Source organism: Urtica dioica, chromosome 3 (assembly GCF_054948205.1).
Source record: "Urtica dioica subsp. dioica isolate 48M chromosome 3, U.dioica_male_clone48M_v1_H2, whole genome shotgun sequence".
NCBI lineage: Eukaryota > Viridiplantae > Streptophyta > Magnoliopsida > Rosales > Urticaceae > Urtica > Urtica dioica.
In genome coordinates this window covers 4,673,135-4,691,326 of record NC_142758.1, presented here as the reverse complement: position 1 = coordinate 4,691,326, position 18,192 = coordinate 4,673,135, and the positions used below count along the sequence as shown (strand labels likewise).

Below are 18,192 nucleotides of genomic sequence, written 5' to 3'. Positions count from 1 at the left end.
TCAGGGTCGACCTCCACCCCCATAGCAGTCAGGCTCGACCTCTAACCTCGTCAGCCTCGGATGTCAAAGTCGACCTCCACCCTCATGGTGACCAGGAGCGACCTCTACCCCATGTCTGAAGGGGGAGCCCGAGCAAATGAAGGTTTTACCCCGACTCATTATCACATCTATAAATACCTCCAATTTTCTCATTTGGAGGTAAGTTGGCTCACACTTACAAAACCTCTGCTTCCCTCTCATCAGAGCTTCTCTCTCTAGAACTTGAACCACGACACCTAGACTAATGTTGAGCGTCGGAGTGCTTGCCGGAGTAAACCCCTCCGCGGTCCTTTAGCTCATTCTTCTCTCTTTTTTCAGGTGACGAGTCGTCGGAAATCTTTTTCCGGCACGACGGAGGTACAAGTGTTGGGACAACTTCTCCGTTCGTCCACCGCGCGGTCATAGGGTCCGGCCCTAGAGCGAACCGCGGACCGGTTTTAGTGTTGATCCATTTTCAGGCATTAACAAGCCGCTCAAGCTTATCGGCGCTCTCAACCAAATCATCTACGGTGCCTCCGCCGAACGCAGACGTTAACCCGGAGGAACGCAAATGCTCTATGCCGAGCGCGTCCTCGTCACGGCGTTATCCCAGAATAACGCAAGCTCTCCAGCAATAAACGTGTGCTAAGCGAAACAACGTCCCTCATCGGAGGATCATCACAACATTGACGTGCTCACGATCGACATAAATCGGGAAATCGAGTCTGACGAGGCTCAATGCGCAGAAGTAGCGGTGGCGGATGTATAAGGTGCTTTAGGAGAAAGAGACAGTGGTGTTGAGTGGTGAGATTCTGGCGGGCTTCTAGGGTTCTTTGGGCGAGCTTGGCAATTGGAATTTTGAGGCCCTCAAAAATCGGGAATGAGAACTGAGGGAGGAAAAAGAAAATGGAACAGAGCAAAAAACGAAAAAGAAAAAAGATTTGTTGTTAAGGGTAATTTTGTAAGAAAAAAATTATGTCGCCTCATTTTGATAATAAATCCGTCAATTTTTCATTTTATGTTGATTATTGATAAATGGCATCCAATTATCACTTACTAATATTGGTGTCTATGTCGCTCTCTCTCTCTCTCTCTCTCTCTATATATATATATATATATATATATATATATATATATATATATATATATATATATATATATATATATATATATATATATATATATATATATATATATATATGTACATATCAAATTACACACACGCACATACACCATAATCTGATTGGCTAATAACGGAATAACACCTCTGAATCATTATTACCGTTTCCCATGGCTTCCGTTGCAAGCAGAGCCAAGATCTCCTCCTCCGCTCCGATCCATCCACGCCCACATCCCAAACCATCAAACAGCAAAGCCTCTTCCCTATCTTTCCCCAGGAACGCACCAAACCCCAAAATCCCATCATTCAAAGGGCTGTCCGTCTCATCATCACCAGGAAACCGTCCGGCGAAAACCGCCGTGGAAACGACGACGAAAAGGGAGGAGGAAACGCCGCGAGGAGGCACGTCGGCGTCGGAGGCGCGGCGGGCGAGGATCCTGGTGGCGGAGAAGCTGGGGGAGAGCGGGGTGGCGGTGCTGAGGGCGTTCGGGGAGGTGGAGTTGGCGTACGGGCTGTCGGAGGGCGATCTGGTCGCGAGGGCGGCGGAGAGCGACGCCCTGATCGTGCGCAGCGGGACGACGGTGGGCCGGGCCGTGTTCGAGGCCTCGCACGGCAGGCTGAGGGTGGTGGGCCGCGCCGGAGTCGGGATCGACAACGTGGATCTCGCCGCCGCCACCGAGCACGGCTGCCTCGTCGTCAACGCTCCCACCGCCAACACCGTCGCCGCCGCCGAGCACGCCGTCGCGCTCATGGCCGCCATGGCCAGGAACGTCGCTCAGGCCCACGCCTCCGTCAAAGCCGGTCAGTGTGATGAACCGTAATCTCATGCTTGATTAAGTAAAGCATTAAAATTGAAAAAAATAAAAAAAAAGACTAATTCTTAAATTATCACATGAAGACAACAGATTATAAATTATCTCATTTTGGATGGTTAAGAACGCGATGAGAATAGTAATAGAAATTAGAGAGGGAAAAAGCATTATAATTCTTATTATTACTATTTACTACACTCTGAGCACGTTTTTATTATTTATTTACTTTACTTAACTAGTGATCCGCTGGATAGAAAGATTTCAGAAGACGTCAGCGCGTACGATACTAATTTTATGCAACGAAATTTGTCTTTCATTAAATAGAAGCATTGAGTTTTTCTTTCATAAATAAATTAAAAAAAAAACATGGGAAATAAAAACTAATTTTCCTTAAACTGAATCTAGTATTTGATTTAGCTAAAATCCAGCATCAGAACGTGGTCTTCTTGGCATGGCAGAACACAATTATTGCTAAAGATTTTTAAAAAAAGAGGGGTAAATAATGTGTTTTGTCAAATATATGGTATACAAGTAATCAATATTTGTAGAATGCGCTCTTTACATTGCCTGTGGGGTCGTTCGTATATGTGGAGGCCTTCCTGAAGTAGAGTTTTCTGCTTTATTAGTAGGTATGATCATTTAAGTATTTGAATTGTCATTTTCATAGTGCAATGGTTGGAAAAAATTTCGTCAATACAACCCAATTTGTAAAATTAACTTAAGCACTACCATCAGGCTAGTATTTCAACGACTAAGCTCCCACTACCTTTTATGGGGCTTGGGCACCGAGGGACGGCTCTCGTTAATCAGTTTAGCCTTAATTCTATGATTGCGGAGGTGTTTAACGAAACAATCAAGCCAATCCAACTAAGGCTGAATATCAAGAAGAGAAAAAATTGTTAGTTTTGATTCAAACTGATAAGCCGTGGGATGCGAGATCTTTGGGATTAGGTAGACCGAAAAGCCTAGCCCCAACATATTTGACATTAATTTAAATATGGTCCATTAGTTATATAACCAATTTAAACGTTTATTTTTTTAAAATAGTCAATGTTTCGTAAATCTTAGGTAAATAATCACTACTTATTTACGTTTATTTACAAGTGTATATTTATAAAAATACCCACAAATAAAAAAAAAAATTGAACTTATTCATGGGTATTTTTGTAAAAATTCACTTGTAAATAAAATGTAGTGGTTATTTACCTAAAATTTACGAAACGTTGGCTATTTTGCTAAACCCAAACGTTTAAGTTGGCTATTTTGCTAATTTTTTATTATTTAAATATGAGCACATTTACTAACGCCAATTTACAGTAAAAAAAAAAATGGAAATGTTATTTAGGGTGTTGATGCCTTAAAATAAAGGGAATTGAAGAAACAGTATAGTATAAGAATGGCTTCTACTTACATAACATTGTTCAATGAATAATATTTTATTAATTTATATATTTAAGAAAAAATAAGAGATTGGACTCTAAACACAAGTAGTGTTCATTCATATCGATTTTTTATCGGAAAGATAAAAATATCTCCAAAAAAACTTTAAATACATTTTTTTCAAACCTAAATATTTATGAACATGTCTCTCTCTCTCTCTCTCTCTCTCTCTCTCTATATATATATATATATATTTTATTTTTTTCCAACCTAAAATATATTAATTATTCTGTAGCAACGCGCATGGCATACTGCTTGTTTATAATATAAAGGGGTAGGGGACATATGGGTTTGGTTGGTGTGCTGAGCTTCTAGCTTAAATAGAGGGATGTTTTCATGCAATTTTTAATATTTTATTATATATATAAATATTGTAAAGAATGAGCATTTCTTTAGAATGATGCTTAAAGCAAAAGGATATATCTCCTTTTAAGGTTGGGCCCGACCTGATTAGGAAAATAAAATAGAGAGATTTGCACCAAAGTCAGTTCTTATGAACAAAATTGCATCTACGTCATCACCAAAAAACGTGTTGCAAGTAAGTCACTCTTATTTATTATTATACCAAAATACCCTTAAAGTAGAACAATAGTTAAATATTTACAAAACAAAAGTAGACTAGAAGAAGAAAGTAGAACCACAGTTAAGTATTTACAAAACAATAGTAGACTAGAAGGCCGATCGAATCTGTGATTCCGGCGAGAGCTCCGGCGAGGGTTACGGCGGCGGTGGCCTCGTCGGAGCGGCGATCGACGCGGTAGTTGGAGCTTAAGCTAGAGAGATTAGGGTTTGGGAGGGATTTGATGAGAGATTAGAGTTTGAGTGTGGATATGAATTCTTGTTGGATATAAAATATAAGGGTAATTAAGACATTGTATAGGTGACAAATATGCAAAAAAACAAAAAAGATACGAATGCAATTTAGACTTATTTGTGATACAAACGAAATAATGTGCTGTTGTTGTGACTTCAACAGCAAATTCCACAATAAAATATGGACCAAATTAATTTAAATTAACGTGAAAAGATAAGAAAATAATTATTCTTTATAATAATTTGGTAGAATCAATTGAATGTAATCTTAAGCAACTCCTCTATTTATGTTGAATTTAGATCGAACTATATACGTATCATACTTGAGACTTTAATCTATTTTTTTTAAAAGTGACATTATTGGTCAAAATTATATGATATATTAGCAGTGTAAACACATGTGATATTATTGATATAAGATTATACAATTTAGGATAAATCATAATAAAACATGCATTTTTGCAACTCGTTATATTAGACCTCAAGGCTTCTCAATTGAGATTATCACGAAACCAAATTAGCTATTAGCTTGATCTTTATTGCAACATTAGTTAGGCTTTTGAAAATCTATAGGCTCTAATAATGACATTCAAACTTGGGTTGGGTGAGGGAGGGCCACTTTGTGGATCCTGTTTTCTTTTCACCAGAGGCTTCTCGCTTGTATTATTGGAGAGAGAATGAATCTGAAATCTGAATCTACTAAGGCAAACGTGTTTTTGGCAAAAACTAGAAACTAATGAACGAAAATAATTGAGGGGTTATTCTATTTATTTTTTTGGGTGGCACATGTGTGGCGGAAAGAGGGAATAATAATAATTATGTTATGTTTGTTAAACAAACTTAAATTATCGTTTTCTGTAGGTCATTCTCAATTTATGAGTGACATTTGTTTCTTTCGTCAACAAAGTTATGACTGCTAAATGACGCCATAACATATAATGCGAGTGCCACTAAATAGAGGTTTGTACTTTGGATTGGTACCAAATGTTAAAATTCTGGCCTGTTGCAGATTGTTGTCAATCTTTGTCCAACTATTGGTCAAGTTATGTCATTTCTTAGGAGTTGGGATCCAAGTGGTTATTGCGTCTTTCTCAGTCAAATTTATTACATCAATAATTTTTGAACAATTGTTGCAACAAATAACATTTAGAAGTTTTATATGTCAGAGGAGTTACACTAAGAAATCCGTACTTATTTTATGTATTAAATTATTAGCAACTAGTTATATGTTTACACAGTAGTAAACATATTATTTTAATAATTAAGGAATATCATAATAAATAATCTCCTTAAAAATAATTATCGATTACTTAAAAAAATTATTTAGCATATTTTTTGTTCGGCTATTTGTATGTTTTAGTAAACTACAAATAAATAACCTCATTTTTCTGCAAATATATACCCTCACTTTTCAATTATGCAAAATTTTAACCCCATATTTGAAAATTCTACAAATTTAGACTTTGCTTATTATTAAGAACTGAAGTGACTTTTTACCAATATATATATATATATATATATATATATATAAACTACATTCAAACTTATAGAATAAAGAAGTTTTAAAAAATAGAAGTAAAATAAATAATTTTTTTATTAAAATAATTAATAGTAAAACACATGAAGATAGAGGTGTAAAAGGCTCCTGTAGAAGACTCAATTATTTTCTCATCTTTGTATTTTTCTTTTTTCTTAATTGGTTTCGCTGTGTTTTTTCATCTTCACTCAGTGTGTTTTCTTGCTGTTTCATTTCTGCTCTTAGTATCTTCATGTGTTTCTATCTTGTAGTGGTTGTTGTTTTTTTTTTTTTTTTCCCTCTGTTATTTGAATCTCTTATTGGTTTGTTTTCGCTCGAGCGTTACTACCATCCAGGCAACAAAAAATGGGGTCTTGAATTATTGCTTTCTGCAATAATTTAAAAAAATGTGTAATTTGTGGATGTAACAAAGTAATATTTGTTACAGTTTGGCTTACTCACGCCTCTGGCAATTATTACTTCATGGACACTTGAGTTCTAAAGCTTTTATATTTTTATTTATATTCATTATGACATATTTCTAAAGCTTTTATGTAGTTATTTATAATTGTTCTATTTTGATTTCTATGTTATATTATTTGTATATATAAAGCAATATTAATATGGCCATTAATACTTTCTGACTTTCAGCCTTCTGAGATAACGATTTGTCTCTATTACATGATATTTACAAAATTTCTTTGTAACATAAGCTTAAATATTTAATGTAATATGTATGAATGAAAAATAGTAACAAAAAAATATGGCCATTTTAGATTTAAAATTATAGGTATGATATAAAGATGCAGAATCGTGCAATGCTAAGGTATATCTTTGTAAAATTGAAAAGTGAAGGTATAAATTTGCTGAAAAATAAAAAAGTGAGGGTAAATTTTTTATTTATTTTTTGTTTACTCTAGCTATACTTAATTAGTTATAACTGCATGTCATTGTATACTTATTTTGCAACACTACATGTTTACTAGTTAATTTTATTTTAAACATTTTGATGTCTCAGTGAATTATCCAACTAGAAAATTAGTTGACAAGTTCATAGCTATTATTGAAAACGCCATTCATTTTGCTCATATTCGACATTACACAGGTAGATGGGAGAGAAGCAAGTATGTTGGAGTGTCTCTAGTGGGGAAAATAGTAGCAATCATAGGGTTTGGAAAAGTAGGGACCGAGTTGGCTCGGCGCGCAAAAGGGCTTGGGATGCACGTGATTGCGCACGACCCTTATGCTTCGGCTGATCGAGCTCGCAGCATCGGAGTGGATTTGGTGCCTTTCGAGCAAGCTATTGCCACGGCCGACTTCATCTCTCTTCACATGCCTCTCACTCCGACCACCTCGAAGCTCTTCAACGATGACACGTTTTCGAAGATGAAGAAGGGCGTTCGGATCATTAATGTTGCTAGGGGCGGAGTCATTGATGAAACCGCTTTACTAGGTGCACTTGAATCCGGCGTAGTCGCTCAGGTACACATCGATATCATGGCTTATTATATTTACAATAACCTATTGGAAAGTCTTTTTAGCAAAACCTAAAGTTTAAATGCCAGAATGATTAGAATGGCCAAAATATTAACTAACATAGCCACTTAACGAGCAAGCTTATTATTATGAGTACCTAACATAGCCTAGTCGGTAAGTCCATGCTACTTCCAAAGCGGAAGTTGTGGGTTCAATAATCTCCACTGGCAGCAAAATTGTTCTTTAAAAAAACGATTAAGCTTGTTGTTGTAATAGCCTTATTTTAAAAATTGCAGCCTAAAATAATTTGATTATAATGTTTTGTGAAATAGGCGGCACTAGATGTATTTACAGAGGAGCCTCCGCCAAAAGACAGCAAGCTAGTTCAACATGAAAATGTTATTGTCACACCTCATCTTGGTGCTAGCACAAAAGAAGCACAGGTCTGATTCCTCTAATTATTTACCCTAAATGTGTGTGTGTGTGTGTGTATATATATATATATATATATATATATATGTATGTGTGTGTGTGTGTGTGTGTGTGTGTGTGTGTGTGTGTGTGTGTGTGTGTGTGTGTTTTCTCTAATTATTGAGATCATGTACCAAAATAAACTAAAAGCAATTCACTCCCAGGAAGGTGTGGCGATTGAAATAGCAGAAGCTGTAGTTGGAGCTTTGAAAGGGGAACTTTCTGCCACTGCAATCAACGCCCCCATGGTCCCACCTGAGGTAAAAAAAAAATTCACAATTTATTGACAAAGCTGTCAATAAATAACTGCGTTTATTGACAAACATGTGTTTATTGACAAACTTATTCATAATTTTGGAATTAAAAGCGATTAATGGATTTTGGTCCAAAATTTTTTAAATGGCCATAGTTCTGAAATTATCTAAAAAACTAACATAGTAAAGAGTAATATGATAAACCCCTTATTAAGAACACTTTCTTCTTTCAAATATATATGTTGTCAGGTGCTATCAGAGATGGGTCCGTATGTGGAACTGGCGGAGAAGCTAGGGAAGCTCGGAGTACAGCTGGTGGGCGGAGGAAGCGGAATCAAGTCGGTGAAAGTGGTCTACAAGACGGCTCGCGGGGCCGGCGACTTGGACACGAGACTCCTACGCGCCATGATCACGAAAGGCCTCGTGGAGCCCGTGTCCTCGTCCGTGGTCAACCTAGTCAACGCGGACTTCATGGCCAAGCAGAAAGGGCTGAAGATAAGCGAGGAGCGGGTCGCCGTCGACTCGTCCCCCGAGCTCCCGGTCGACTCGATCGAGCTCAGGATCTCGGGGGTGAGCTCCAAGTTCGCGAGCTCGGTCTCGGACGGCGGGGACGTGAGCGTGGAAGGGAAGGTCAAATACGGAGCGCCCTACTTGAAGCGCGTGGGTGGGTTCGGGGTGGACGTGAGCCTCGAAGGGAATCTTATCCTGTGCCGCCAGGTGGACCAGCCCGGGATGATAGGGCGGGTCGGGAACATTCTCGCGCACCACAATGTCAACGTGAGCTTCATGAGCGTGGCAAGGACTGCGCATAGAAGGAAGGCAATCATGGCCATCGGCGTCGACGAGGAGCCAGGTAAGGAGGCGCTTTGTGAGATTGGACAAGTGCCTGCCATCGAAGAGTTCGTCTTCCTTGAGCTATAGAACACCCGATTGATCGTTAAAAAAAATGCAGTTGTGTGTGTGATAATTGAATAAAGCGGTTATAAATACCACTGCTATCACAATGTGGTTGCTTTTGAATTGTGTTCAAGTCTTAGTTTTGGACTCGGATTTTATGTCTTTAGTCTTACCACTGTTTGTTTTGCTCAGATTATAAGTAGATTACTATTTATAGGTTTACAGTTACAATCAAATATATTCACTACTTACTATTTGTGCTACTGCACAAAATGAAATATGTGAAATAGAAGTCGCTTGATTTATGCCGCTTCAAGGATGGCAGTGACGCTTTAAGTCTATCAAAAAACGCACAGCCTCTCTCTCTCTCTCTCTCTCTATTTCCTCTCTCTGAAACCAGGGTTTCAAAACCCAGTTTCCTTCTCAGCCACCACTCCCCCCAAGTGCCAGCCGACGGTTCAACGGTGGCAAGGCTGAGACTTGGGGGGAGGCCTGTTTTTTAATTTGCCTAAAAGCTTTTGTTTTTTTTCTTTCTGGTTTTTGCGTCCAGATCTGCCTTTGTTGCGGGCGGGGTTCTCTGGCAGTGTGAAATCCCAATTTTTTTTAGCTTAGTTAAAAGATTAAAAGTTTTGTGTTCGAGTGACGTTAGTATTTTTTTTGTTAGTAAAATAGTAGTGAATAATTTGTTTATGTGATATGTATGCTTTAGGGTATTTTTTTTATTTAATATACCCTTTAGTATTTTTTTATTTATAAGAGTGATCATCATCTTTGTTTTCCAATTCTCGGTCGATAAAATTAAGCTCAATGAGCTTGTAAACTTGACTAACGGTGAATTGGTGTTGCATTCCTCTTGAATTTAGAATTTTCGTGTCTTGAATATGGAATGCTTTTGTGATAGCTTCTTTGGCCTTGAATAGTAGTCTGTCAAAGAAGATTTTTGTGAACTCTGATGTTGCAAATGTGAATAACGATTAATTTTGTAAATTATATTACAAAATGTTTAGATAAGCAAAACATATTTTTATATATTGTTTTACTTGCTCCGAAATGTTGGATATTTGTGAAGTTTTGCATGAAAAGATCTTTTCAACAGTGTAACCAGAGCACGCAACTTCGAACTTCTTTGAACCATCCGTCAAAATGAACTGAATGCGTAACCTATAAAGTATTTTGTCACATGGGAAAAATATTGTCATGTGGAAAAATATTTTGTCACGCGAAAAATTAAAAAAGAAAATATTGGCAAGACTAATCTTTGAGTGGATAATCCTCAGTTGGATTTTCCTCTGATTCTTAATTAGCAAATGGTTACGCACGTGATAAACTTAGATATTAAATGGCAAAGATTTTAATTAGGTATGTCAATGTAATTATCTAATTTTAAGTAATACAACTCCGCCGAGGCCCCGAATACAATCTCACCCTTTTATTTGTGCAGAACCCAAAACACTGAAAGAAAGAAAAAAAATATAAGCAATATACATTTTTTTATAAATTATGAAAATATTTAATAGCATCCGAGAGCTTTGATTCAGCATCCAAGCTTGAATCATCGCTGTGTTTTGCTAATGGGATTAATAAATATCGTCATTTTAATTTGTTCTATCAAGGTCCACCGAGGCAATTAAATCACTGAATTACAACACAAAAAAATAAAAGGAATTAAGAAATGAAGAGAAAACGTTAGCTAATTTCTTCAATAAACTTGGAGAAGATTAAAACATGTACCAGTAGATAACTTGCGTGCAATAAAACAAAGTGGATGTGAACCAAAGACTTGAATTTATCAACAATTTTAAATCCTGATTCAGAGAAAAAAAATACACATGATTCCAAACCTAGTTACTTTCTTTGAAATCGGAAGAGGAGAAGAGAATGACGAAAATGACAATCAGTCAATCAAGAACCTGAATTATCATTAAACATAGTTGTCAGGTATAATATGGACATACATAATTGAGTCCGCTAGCCAAAACTTCTAATAGAAAATAGAGTATGGCTGAAACATAATTCAAAATTGGGACTATATATGGATAGTGGAACTATGATTCTTCCCGATAAAAGAGTCTCCATTCTAACAAATTGTAAGAATAGGCATCCTAGGAATTAAAACTCACAGCTTTGTTTCTTTTGTACAAATAGTACTAAATTTCTTTTCTATGACGATTATTTCATCCGCGTATACAAATGCAAAATATAAATATATATAAAAAACCCACGACAATTCAGAAGCCTAAACAAGATTTCAAACCAAAATTCGATGCATATGTACCAGCACTATGAAATCCCTGATTCATTGTTGTGAGTAAGACCTGCGCAACATGCACAAGTTTCTCAACTATCTGCAAAGCCAAGAATGTAGGGACAAAAGGTCTTATTCAAATTCAGATTTTTGAATAGAATGCCTATGTGGAAGGCGAATTGACAATCAAAATTAGTTGCATGGTATAACTATAGTAATTCTGCTTCCTACCTCTTCAAAGCTCTTGCACCAAAGTGATTTCTTCTTCAAACTTCTTACAATCTTCCTTTGACTCCTGATCTCAGCTCTTAAGTTTACAAAATCTCTAACACCTAAGAAACAAAGACAAATCTAAATAAAGTAACGGATGAATCATGATTTCCATGATAGACGGGCAAATAAGTAACATTACATTAATTATATAGACAAGAAGTTAAAATTGTCTCTTTCAAAATGTGTATTCTATCGACCATGAACTTCATTGGAAATCACTTGTATAAATTCCCTAAAAAATGGTTCCTATGGCTATAAGTGTGACAAAAAAAAAAAAAAATCAAGGGCACTAAAAATGTTTAGTATTTGATGAATGTATATGTGGCTTCATGTTCTCTAAGTCATTGATTAGAGTCTTATAAACTACATGTCAAGGATTCAATTTGTGTCATTGTCACTGTCATTTTAGCTTTCTACCATGTCATTTATATTGGGATCATATACTCGGGCGAGATATTAAGTCCTTCCCCGGTTGGATATTTTCTCAGGCTGTCCATGCATAATTTTTTTGGGTTTTAGAAAAAAGCAAGACAAAATCTCTTTAAAGGTAACACATCAGAACAAAAAAAAAATCATAAATCTCTATAGGTCCACAGTTTTTTTTTCTTTTCCCTTTTCTTCCTTCCTTGTTGTCTAGTACTACTATAATGATGTGGTACTGTGAGGACCACTGTTTTATGTAGTATTTCTGTTAGTTCACTATATTCATATGGTATTTTATGAGATAAGGTCAGTTGCTATCACCAACAAAATAAATAAATAAATATATAAATAAATAAATCCATACCTCAGATGGGTGAGCGATTCTCCAGTCAACGACACATTCTATGGATGGGCATATATGGGTTGAGGAGATCGACCGACCAATAGTTTTCCATGGGAACGAAACTGCGGCTGAAAAAATCTTCATACTCGGGCGATGTTATCAGCAGGAGAGAGCCACAAGACAAAATGTATGTCAAGCTCACAGACCAGGCATACCCTTCCGCATAGATTTTATACCTATAAAAATGAAACAAACTCTCTTAACTTCCAATCAATCAAAAACCAACATCATATCTTGAGACCAAATATTTACGACACTAACCAAGTTTTACACTGATTAGACAGTCTGGACTTCTTGTAGCCACCGCTCGCCTCGTTAGCCCAATCCTGTTTCCATGAAGAGAGAGAAACTGAGACATCGTGGGATGTACGAAGAAGAGCTTATTACGTACGTCAATCCCAGGACACGAGAATGAAAAGAAAACCTGAGGGAAAATCTGGGCTCCCCAAATGCGAGTGGTTGCATTGAAGCAGCTTTGTTCGGACCGGAGATCCAACGTCTGGATTTCCTTTCCAATACGCTTGCCCCAACTTCTTCCAACTCTTCTTCTCGTATTCGCGTTTGCTGTCTCTGAGCGTATACATACACACAAAAACACACATAGTGTAGCGTAGGGGTTATTTATTATTATGTAAGTCGAGGAGATCTAAAGATCGCATCCAAATGATACATAGAAAAAAAGACAGTTTCGGTGCCGTATTTAATTATACAGAATCTTTTGTATTATTATTAAAACTATATTATATTACAAAAACATATAACAAACAAATCAAATCAAGCCATACCCTTTTTTTCATTTCAAAATCAAGCACACCTCAAAAGAAACACCAGGCCTTATTTGATGAGATTCAAGCATAAGCCTCTTTAATCTTGTCCATACAATCAAACATGACCATCCCAGGATACCTTCTCAGCAACTGAACAATCCCCCAAATCGTGAACGCCAATTGCTCTGAACGCAATGCGTACTACATCTCCACGAACAACCTTCCTCTGACGATCACCGCCCTGAACGCCCGCGCTCTCTCCACTGCCGCGGTGCTGATCCCCTCCCGGGCCCACGACTCTAGATTATGGTGGATCCATCGGAAAAATTATGGACATTGGGGTTTGAGATTGGGAGTGAGATCGGCGCCGAATCACCGCGGTTCCACAAAAGAGATAGGATGAGTAGCGGAGGATCTTGATGGCTATGGCACGGCGAGATTCACCGAAGAAGATTTTGGCGAGAAAAGGTGCCATGGCGTGGGGTGGAGATTGTGGCCGGTGATGGTTTTGGTCCTTTGACGCGGCGTCGTCAAGTTGTTCGACGAAATGCGTCAGAGAAAGAAAGATTATGAGATTTAAGAAAGTGAAACAAAGAAACACCTTATAGATGAGTAAGAAGAGGGTTAGGGAGATGAGGACCAAAGTGACGATCTCACGTGGCGGCCGTGGATGGCGGAGCCGAGCGTCAGAAGAACGCCACGGGGATGTTTCGAGCGAATCTTGAAAAGCCTTCTGTTTTGTTTTATTTTTATACGAGTCTTACTTGATCAGTCCATTCTCTCCTACGGTAATAGATCAAGCTACAAGACACGGAAAACAAACTTAGACCGTTGTTCTTTCTTCCTTAAGAGCAAAGAAAAATAACATCAAGCTATTCGGACAAAAATTAAAGAACTGGATCAAGTGAGTGTGTAACAGATAGAGAGAGATGAGAACCTGAGTTCGTCATCGAGGATCGAGGAGGACTTGCGTAGGAGAGAGCAAAGACGCAAGAGTCTAAAAACAAAAGACAGAGAAAATGGTAGTTAAAAGTTAAAACACACCAGAGAATATGGGAGAAGAGGAAAGGGTGTGAAATAGAGAGGGAAGGTAATGTGAAAGGAACGGGTGTGAAATAGAGAGGGAGGGTAATGAGAGAGGAATGGGTGTGTGAAGTGAGAATCAAAGAGAGAGAGAGAGAGAGAGAGAGAGAGAGAGAGAGAGAGAGAGAGAGAGAGAGAGATGAGGAAAGGTCGGAGATAGAGAGAGGGAGAGGAACATGTGTGTCCTATTTCAATTGGCTTAGGTGTCCTATTTCAATTGGGTAAAACCTTATGAACAGTGATTTCGGATTTGCACTTATAATATTTTAAAGATATATAACATAATACATAATATATATATATACATGTTACGTACTTAAATATATATTATAATAATATCGATATATATATTATAGTAAGTAATATATATATATATATATATATATATATATATATATATATATATTACGGTCTGTAATATAATGTGATATAGAGTCAGCGCAACATGTGTGCTTTATATAATAATAATAGTAATAATATATATATATATATATATATATATATATATATATATATTAATATTATAAGTAGGATTAGGGTTTGGGCTTTTAGAGTGTGAGTTTTTAGGATTTAATTAAGGCATATTTAAACATCCCCTCCTCTACTTTTAACGCTTCTTCTCTTCTCTGTTCTCCCTCCCTCATCCCTTTTGGACATTCGTAGCTCTTATTAGGTATGCTTTTTTTTTTTCTATCTGGTTCGAATTCCTTGAAAACGGTTTTTTAAAACTCTTGTCCTGGTTTCAAAAAGTATGTTTTTGCGTTTATTCTTTTTGGAAATGTTAGGTTTATGTTTCTTCTATCTAAATCGTTAATCGAAAAATATTTTTATGAAATACAGAATATTTTTCGATTATTTTCAAATCAGTGCACAGACCTGAGACCTATTTCCGATTTTCAGACTTTAAACGCTTACTGTGGATTCAAAACATTTGGTTTTGCGTTGATTCTTTTTGGAAAAGTTTGGTTTAAATGTTTTCTATCTAAACCTTTAATCGAAAAATATGTTTATGAAATACATAATATTTTCTGATTATTTTAAAAACGGTGCGCAGACAGTTTTTGACAAAAAATTTAAAGTTAGATTTTAGCACTTATTTTATTTTTAATAAATAGTTAAAAAACTTATTTTGGCCGTGGTGCCTTTGCAAAAAGTGATCAAAATTATGTTTTATACGTACTGGAATTTTTACAGAAGTTTTCTTAGAGTTTTAGTTTTTCACCGAAACCCTAATAGCCAATGGTATTTTGGTAATTTCACCTTGAAAGTCGTTTTTGAAAATTTCCAGAACCTGAGTTGTATTTAGAACTTTTCAACAATAGCTTAATAATATTTTTTCCCATCGATTAGGTTCCGAGCCGCGTAGCTTTTCTGACCCGTTTAGTTTTCCCGAGCCGTCCTCGACCAACGGTCGTGATTTCCGAAGCGAATGTGAGAATAATCTCACTACAACACGGATTTCTTTGAAAATAAAAATTTGTGACTATGCAATTTGTTTTAGTTGTGTTATGTGACTTTATATGTTGATTTTGTTGATATGTGTGATATGTTGATATGTTATGTTTCATGTGGTTATGGTGTGTTATGATTCAATTATGTATGTTATCTACAATATCTTCTTATTCTAAGCATGTTATCAAGTATGTCAATAAATTATGTTGTTCTTGCATTTGACGTAATCAAGTAATAAGTTTAACAAGTAAATAAGAGGGTCGTACCGCCTCGATCCAAGGAGGTAACTAGAGGATCTTCTCGAGCCGAATCAAGGGCTCACCTAGAGAATTTCCTCACAAGTTTATCAGACAGATGAGACGTTCTATGGGAGGTTGCAGGCCTATAGTTCGTTACCAAAGTGTACACTGAAATTGGTACGACTACTCTAGAGGACCCCGAATTAAAATATGCCAGACTTTACTTTTTGATATCATGTGTCACCATTTAGCAAATGAAATACTAATAACTGGCTATGCATATTTATTGCTCTTGTTTTGTGAGTATAGTTATTCTCGCTGAGCGTTAGCTCACCTATGTATATCCGTCCGTGTTGTAGGTAAACAACATATGAGCAAGTGAGGATGGTGGATCAACGGCGACGATGGCGAGATGGATGGGTTATGGTTGCCGTTTTTGAAAATAAAAGACTTCCGCTTTGCTTTCAGTTTTTCAATAATCCAAACCCAAGGTTTTATTTTTCATGGTTTAAGTGATGTTTTTCAATTCCGTTAAAGGATACGACTTTATTTATGGTATTAATTTACAATGGTATTTTTGGGTTTTAATCTTCGAGTATGCAACTTCGACTTTTTGGTTGTTTTCGTTCATCAAGTTTTAAATGAAAATTTATTTTTAGGTTATGAATTTTCAAACTTTATATTTTAAGTTATGTTTAAAAAAAATTACCTCAAATTTTCTTAAGTTTTAAAAAGTAAGATAAGTAAGACGGTCCGAAAAGTTGGGTCGTCACAGTTGGTATCAGAGGCTATTAATGTTTACTGGGACGGGCTCTCCGAGTTTGAAAAGCAACGAGGGAAGTATCGCACCTACGAACCTGCGCCTGGATTAACCTACGAAGATTTCTTGAGGCACATAAGGCACTACATGGAGCTGGTCGATGACGACGACTTGCCACTAGGGAACGATACTAGTATGGACCCTGTCGAGTCTGAATCAGAAGAAGATTCTAGTGAAGATGATCCAGAAGAAGACTAAGTCTTCGTATTGATTTAGACCATCACTGTTTCTTTCTTCTTCTACTCTCCAAAGTCTAAAGCACTCATTATTTATTTATTTATTTTTTTTGTGTGGTTTTGGTTTTTGTTTTGAGTATCACTTTCGGATTTGGATTATATGTTTAAGTTATTTAATATGGAAAGCACTGTCATCTTAATGGTTTTATAAAGTTCTTTGTATTTGGCTGTTTTGCATGTTAAGTCTTTTCTATAATCGATCCGAATAGTTTTAGAAGCCGAAAACCCTAATCGCGAATGTCTTCGAAATCTTAGATGGAAAACGTTCAAGTTGCTCGTGGACAAGATAGAGGTAGGCCACGAGGCCGAGGTAGAGGAAGAGGCAGAGTTGCTGCTGATGTCCCAGTGCAAGATGCTCATCATGCAGCTCAATTTCCCGAACAACAGGGAGCAGCAGATAATCCTAACGGTCCAGCCCCCGCACCTCAGCCAGTGGCCCAGCCAGATCTTGCGGTACTCGTTACTGCATTGCTACAACGTATCGAAGCCCAAGAAGTCGAGATACAAGAGTTGAGGAACCATCTTCCCCAAGTGAATGGAAATGTGGAAGAGGATCAACAAGCACCACTAGCACCTCCCCAGAATGTACCTCAGATGGGCCAAGTTGTTGTGACTGATGATCTTTTCGAAATGTGCAGGAGGATGAGAGCTCCAGATTTTGAAGGATCGACTGATCCTTTAGTGGCTGATGAGTGGATGTCAGAGATGAAGAAGATCTTCAACTTCATGAATATCTCGGAATTTGACAAGGTCATATGCGCGTCTTTTGTTCTGAAGAAAGATGCACAATACTGGTGGGAGACAGTAGTAGCTAGAAGAGTCACACGCGCTATGTCTTGGGAAGACTTCATCGAGGAGTTCAACAGTAAGTATTTCAACATGCGAGCGATGAATACTCAGTAGAAGGAATTTACGGAGCCGAAGCAAGGGACGATGACTGTGACTGAAGCTGTAAGTAAGTTCAATCAATTGGCTAGACTGTGCTCTCATTTGTTTCCGACAGAGACATAAAGAGTTCGACGGATGATGGGAATATTCCGACCAGAATTAGCCTTAGCCATTGATAGTGGAAGTCAGCCACCTATCACAGTTGCAGACTGCCTCGAACGTGCCATGCGAGCCGAGTATCACTTGGTCCAAGTAAAGGAGGAACGAGCCCAGTTTTACAAGGCTCGAAAAGAGGAGAAAGGCCAAAATCGAGGACCTGACAACAGGAAACCAAACCAATCAGGAAATCTCCAGCCTAATTACAGTAGCCAAGGCTCCAAGGCACGACCCCAATGGAATGGGAATGGAAAGAAGAGAAACCATCCTGGAAATGGTGGTAACGCCAACACCAAGGTCAAGACAGAGGTAGCGACATTTCCTATATGCAACACTTGTGGAAAGAGGCATCCCGGAGAGTGCCGGAGGGGAAACATGACCTGCTTCAAG

At 37.4% G+C, this 18,192-nt stretch overlaps 1 protein-coding gene across 1 annotated transcript; it reads left to right on the top strand.

Moving 5' to 3' along the window:
- Window positions 1-1,218: 1,218 nt before the first annotated feature.
- On the top strand, window positions 1,219-9,109 carry LOC149402170 (D-3-phosphoglycerate dehydrogenase 2, chloroplastic-like). The gene is made up of 5 exons (XM_089609016.1): window positions 1,219-1,939; window positions 6,825-7,201; window positions 7,528-7,638; window positions 7,831-7,926; window positions 8,170-9,109. Exons 1-5 carry the CDS (start codon window positions 1,309-1,311, stop codon window positions 8,839-8,841), a joined length of 1,887 nt encoding a protein of 628 aa, XP_089465142.1. The 5' UTR covers window positions 1,219-1,308; the 3' UTR covers window positions 8,842-9,109.
- The last annotated feature ends 9,083 nt before the right edge of the window (window positions 9,110-18,192 follow it).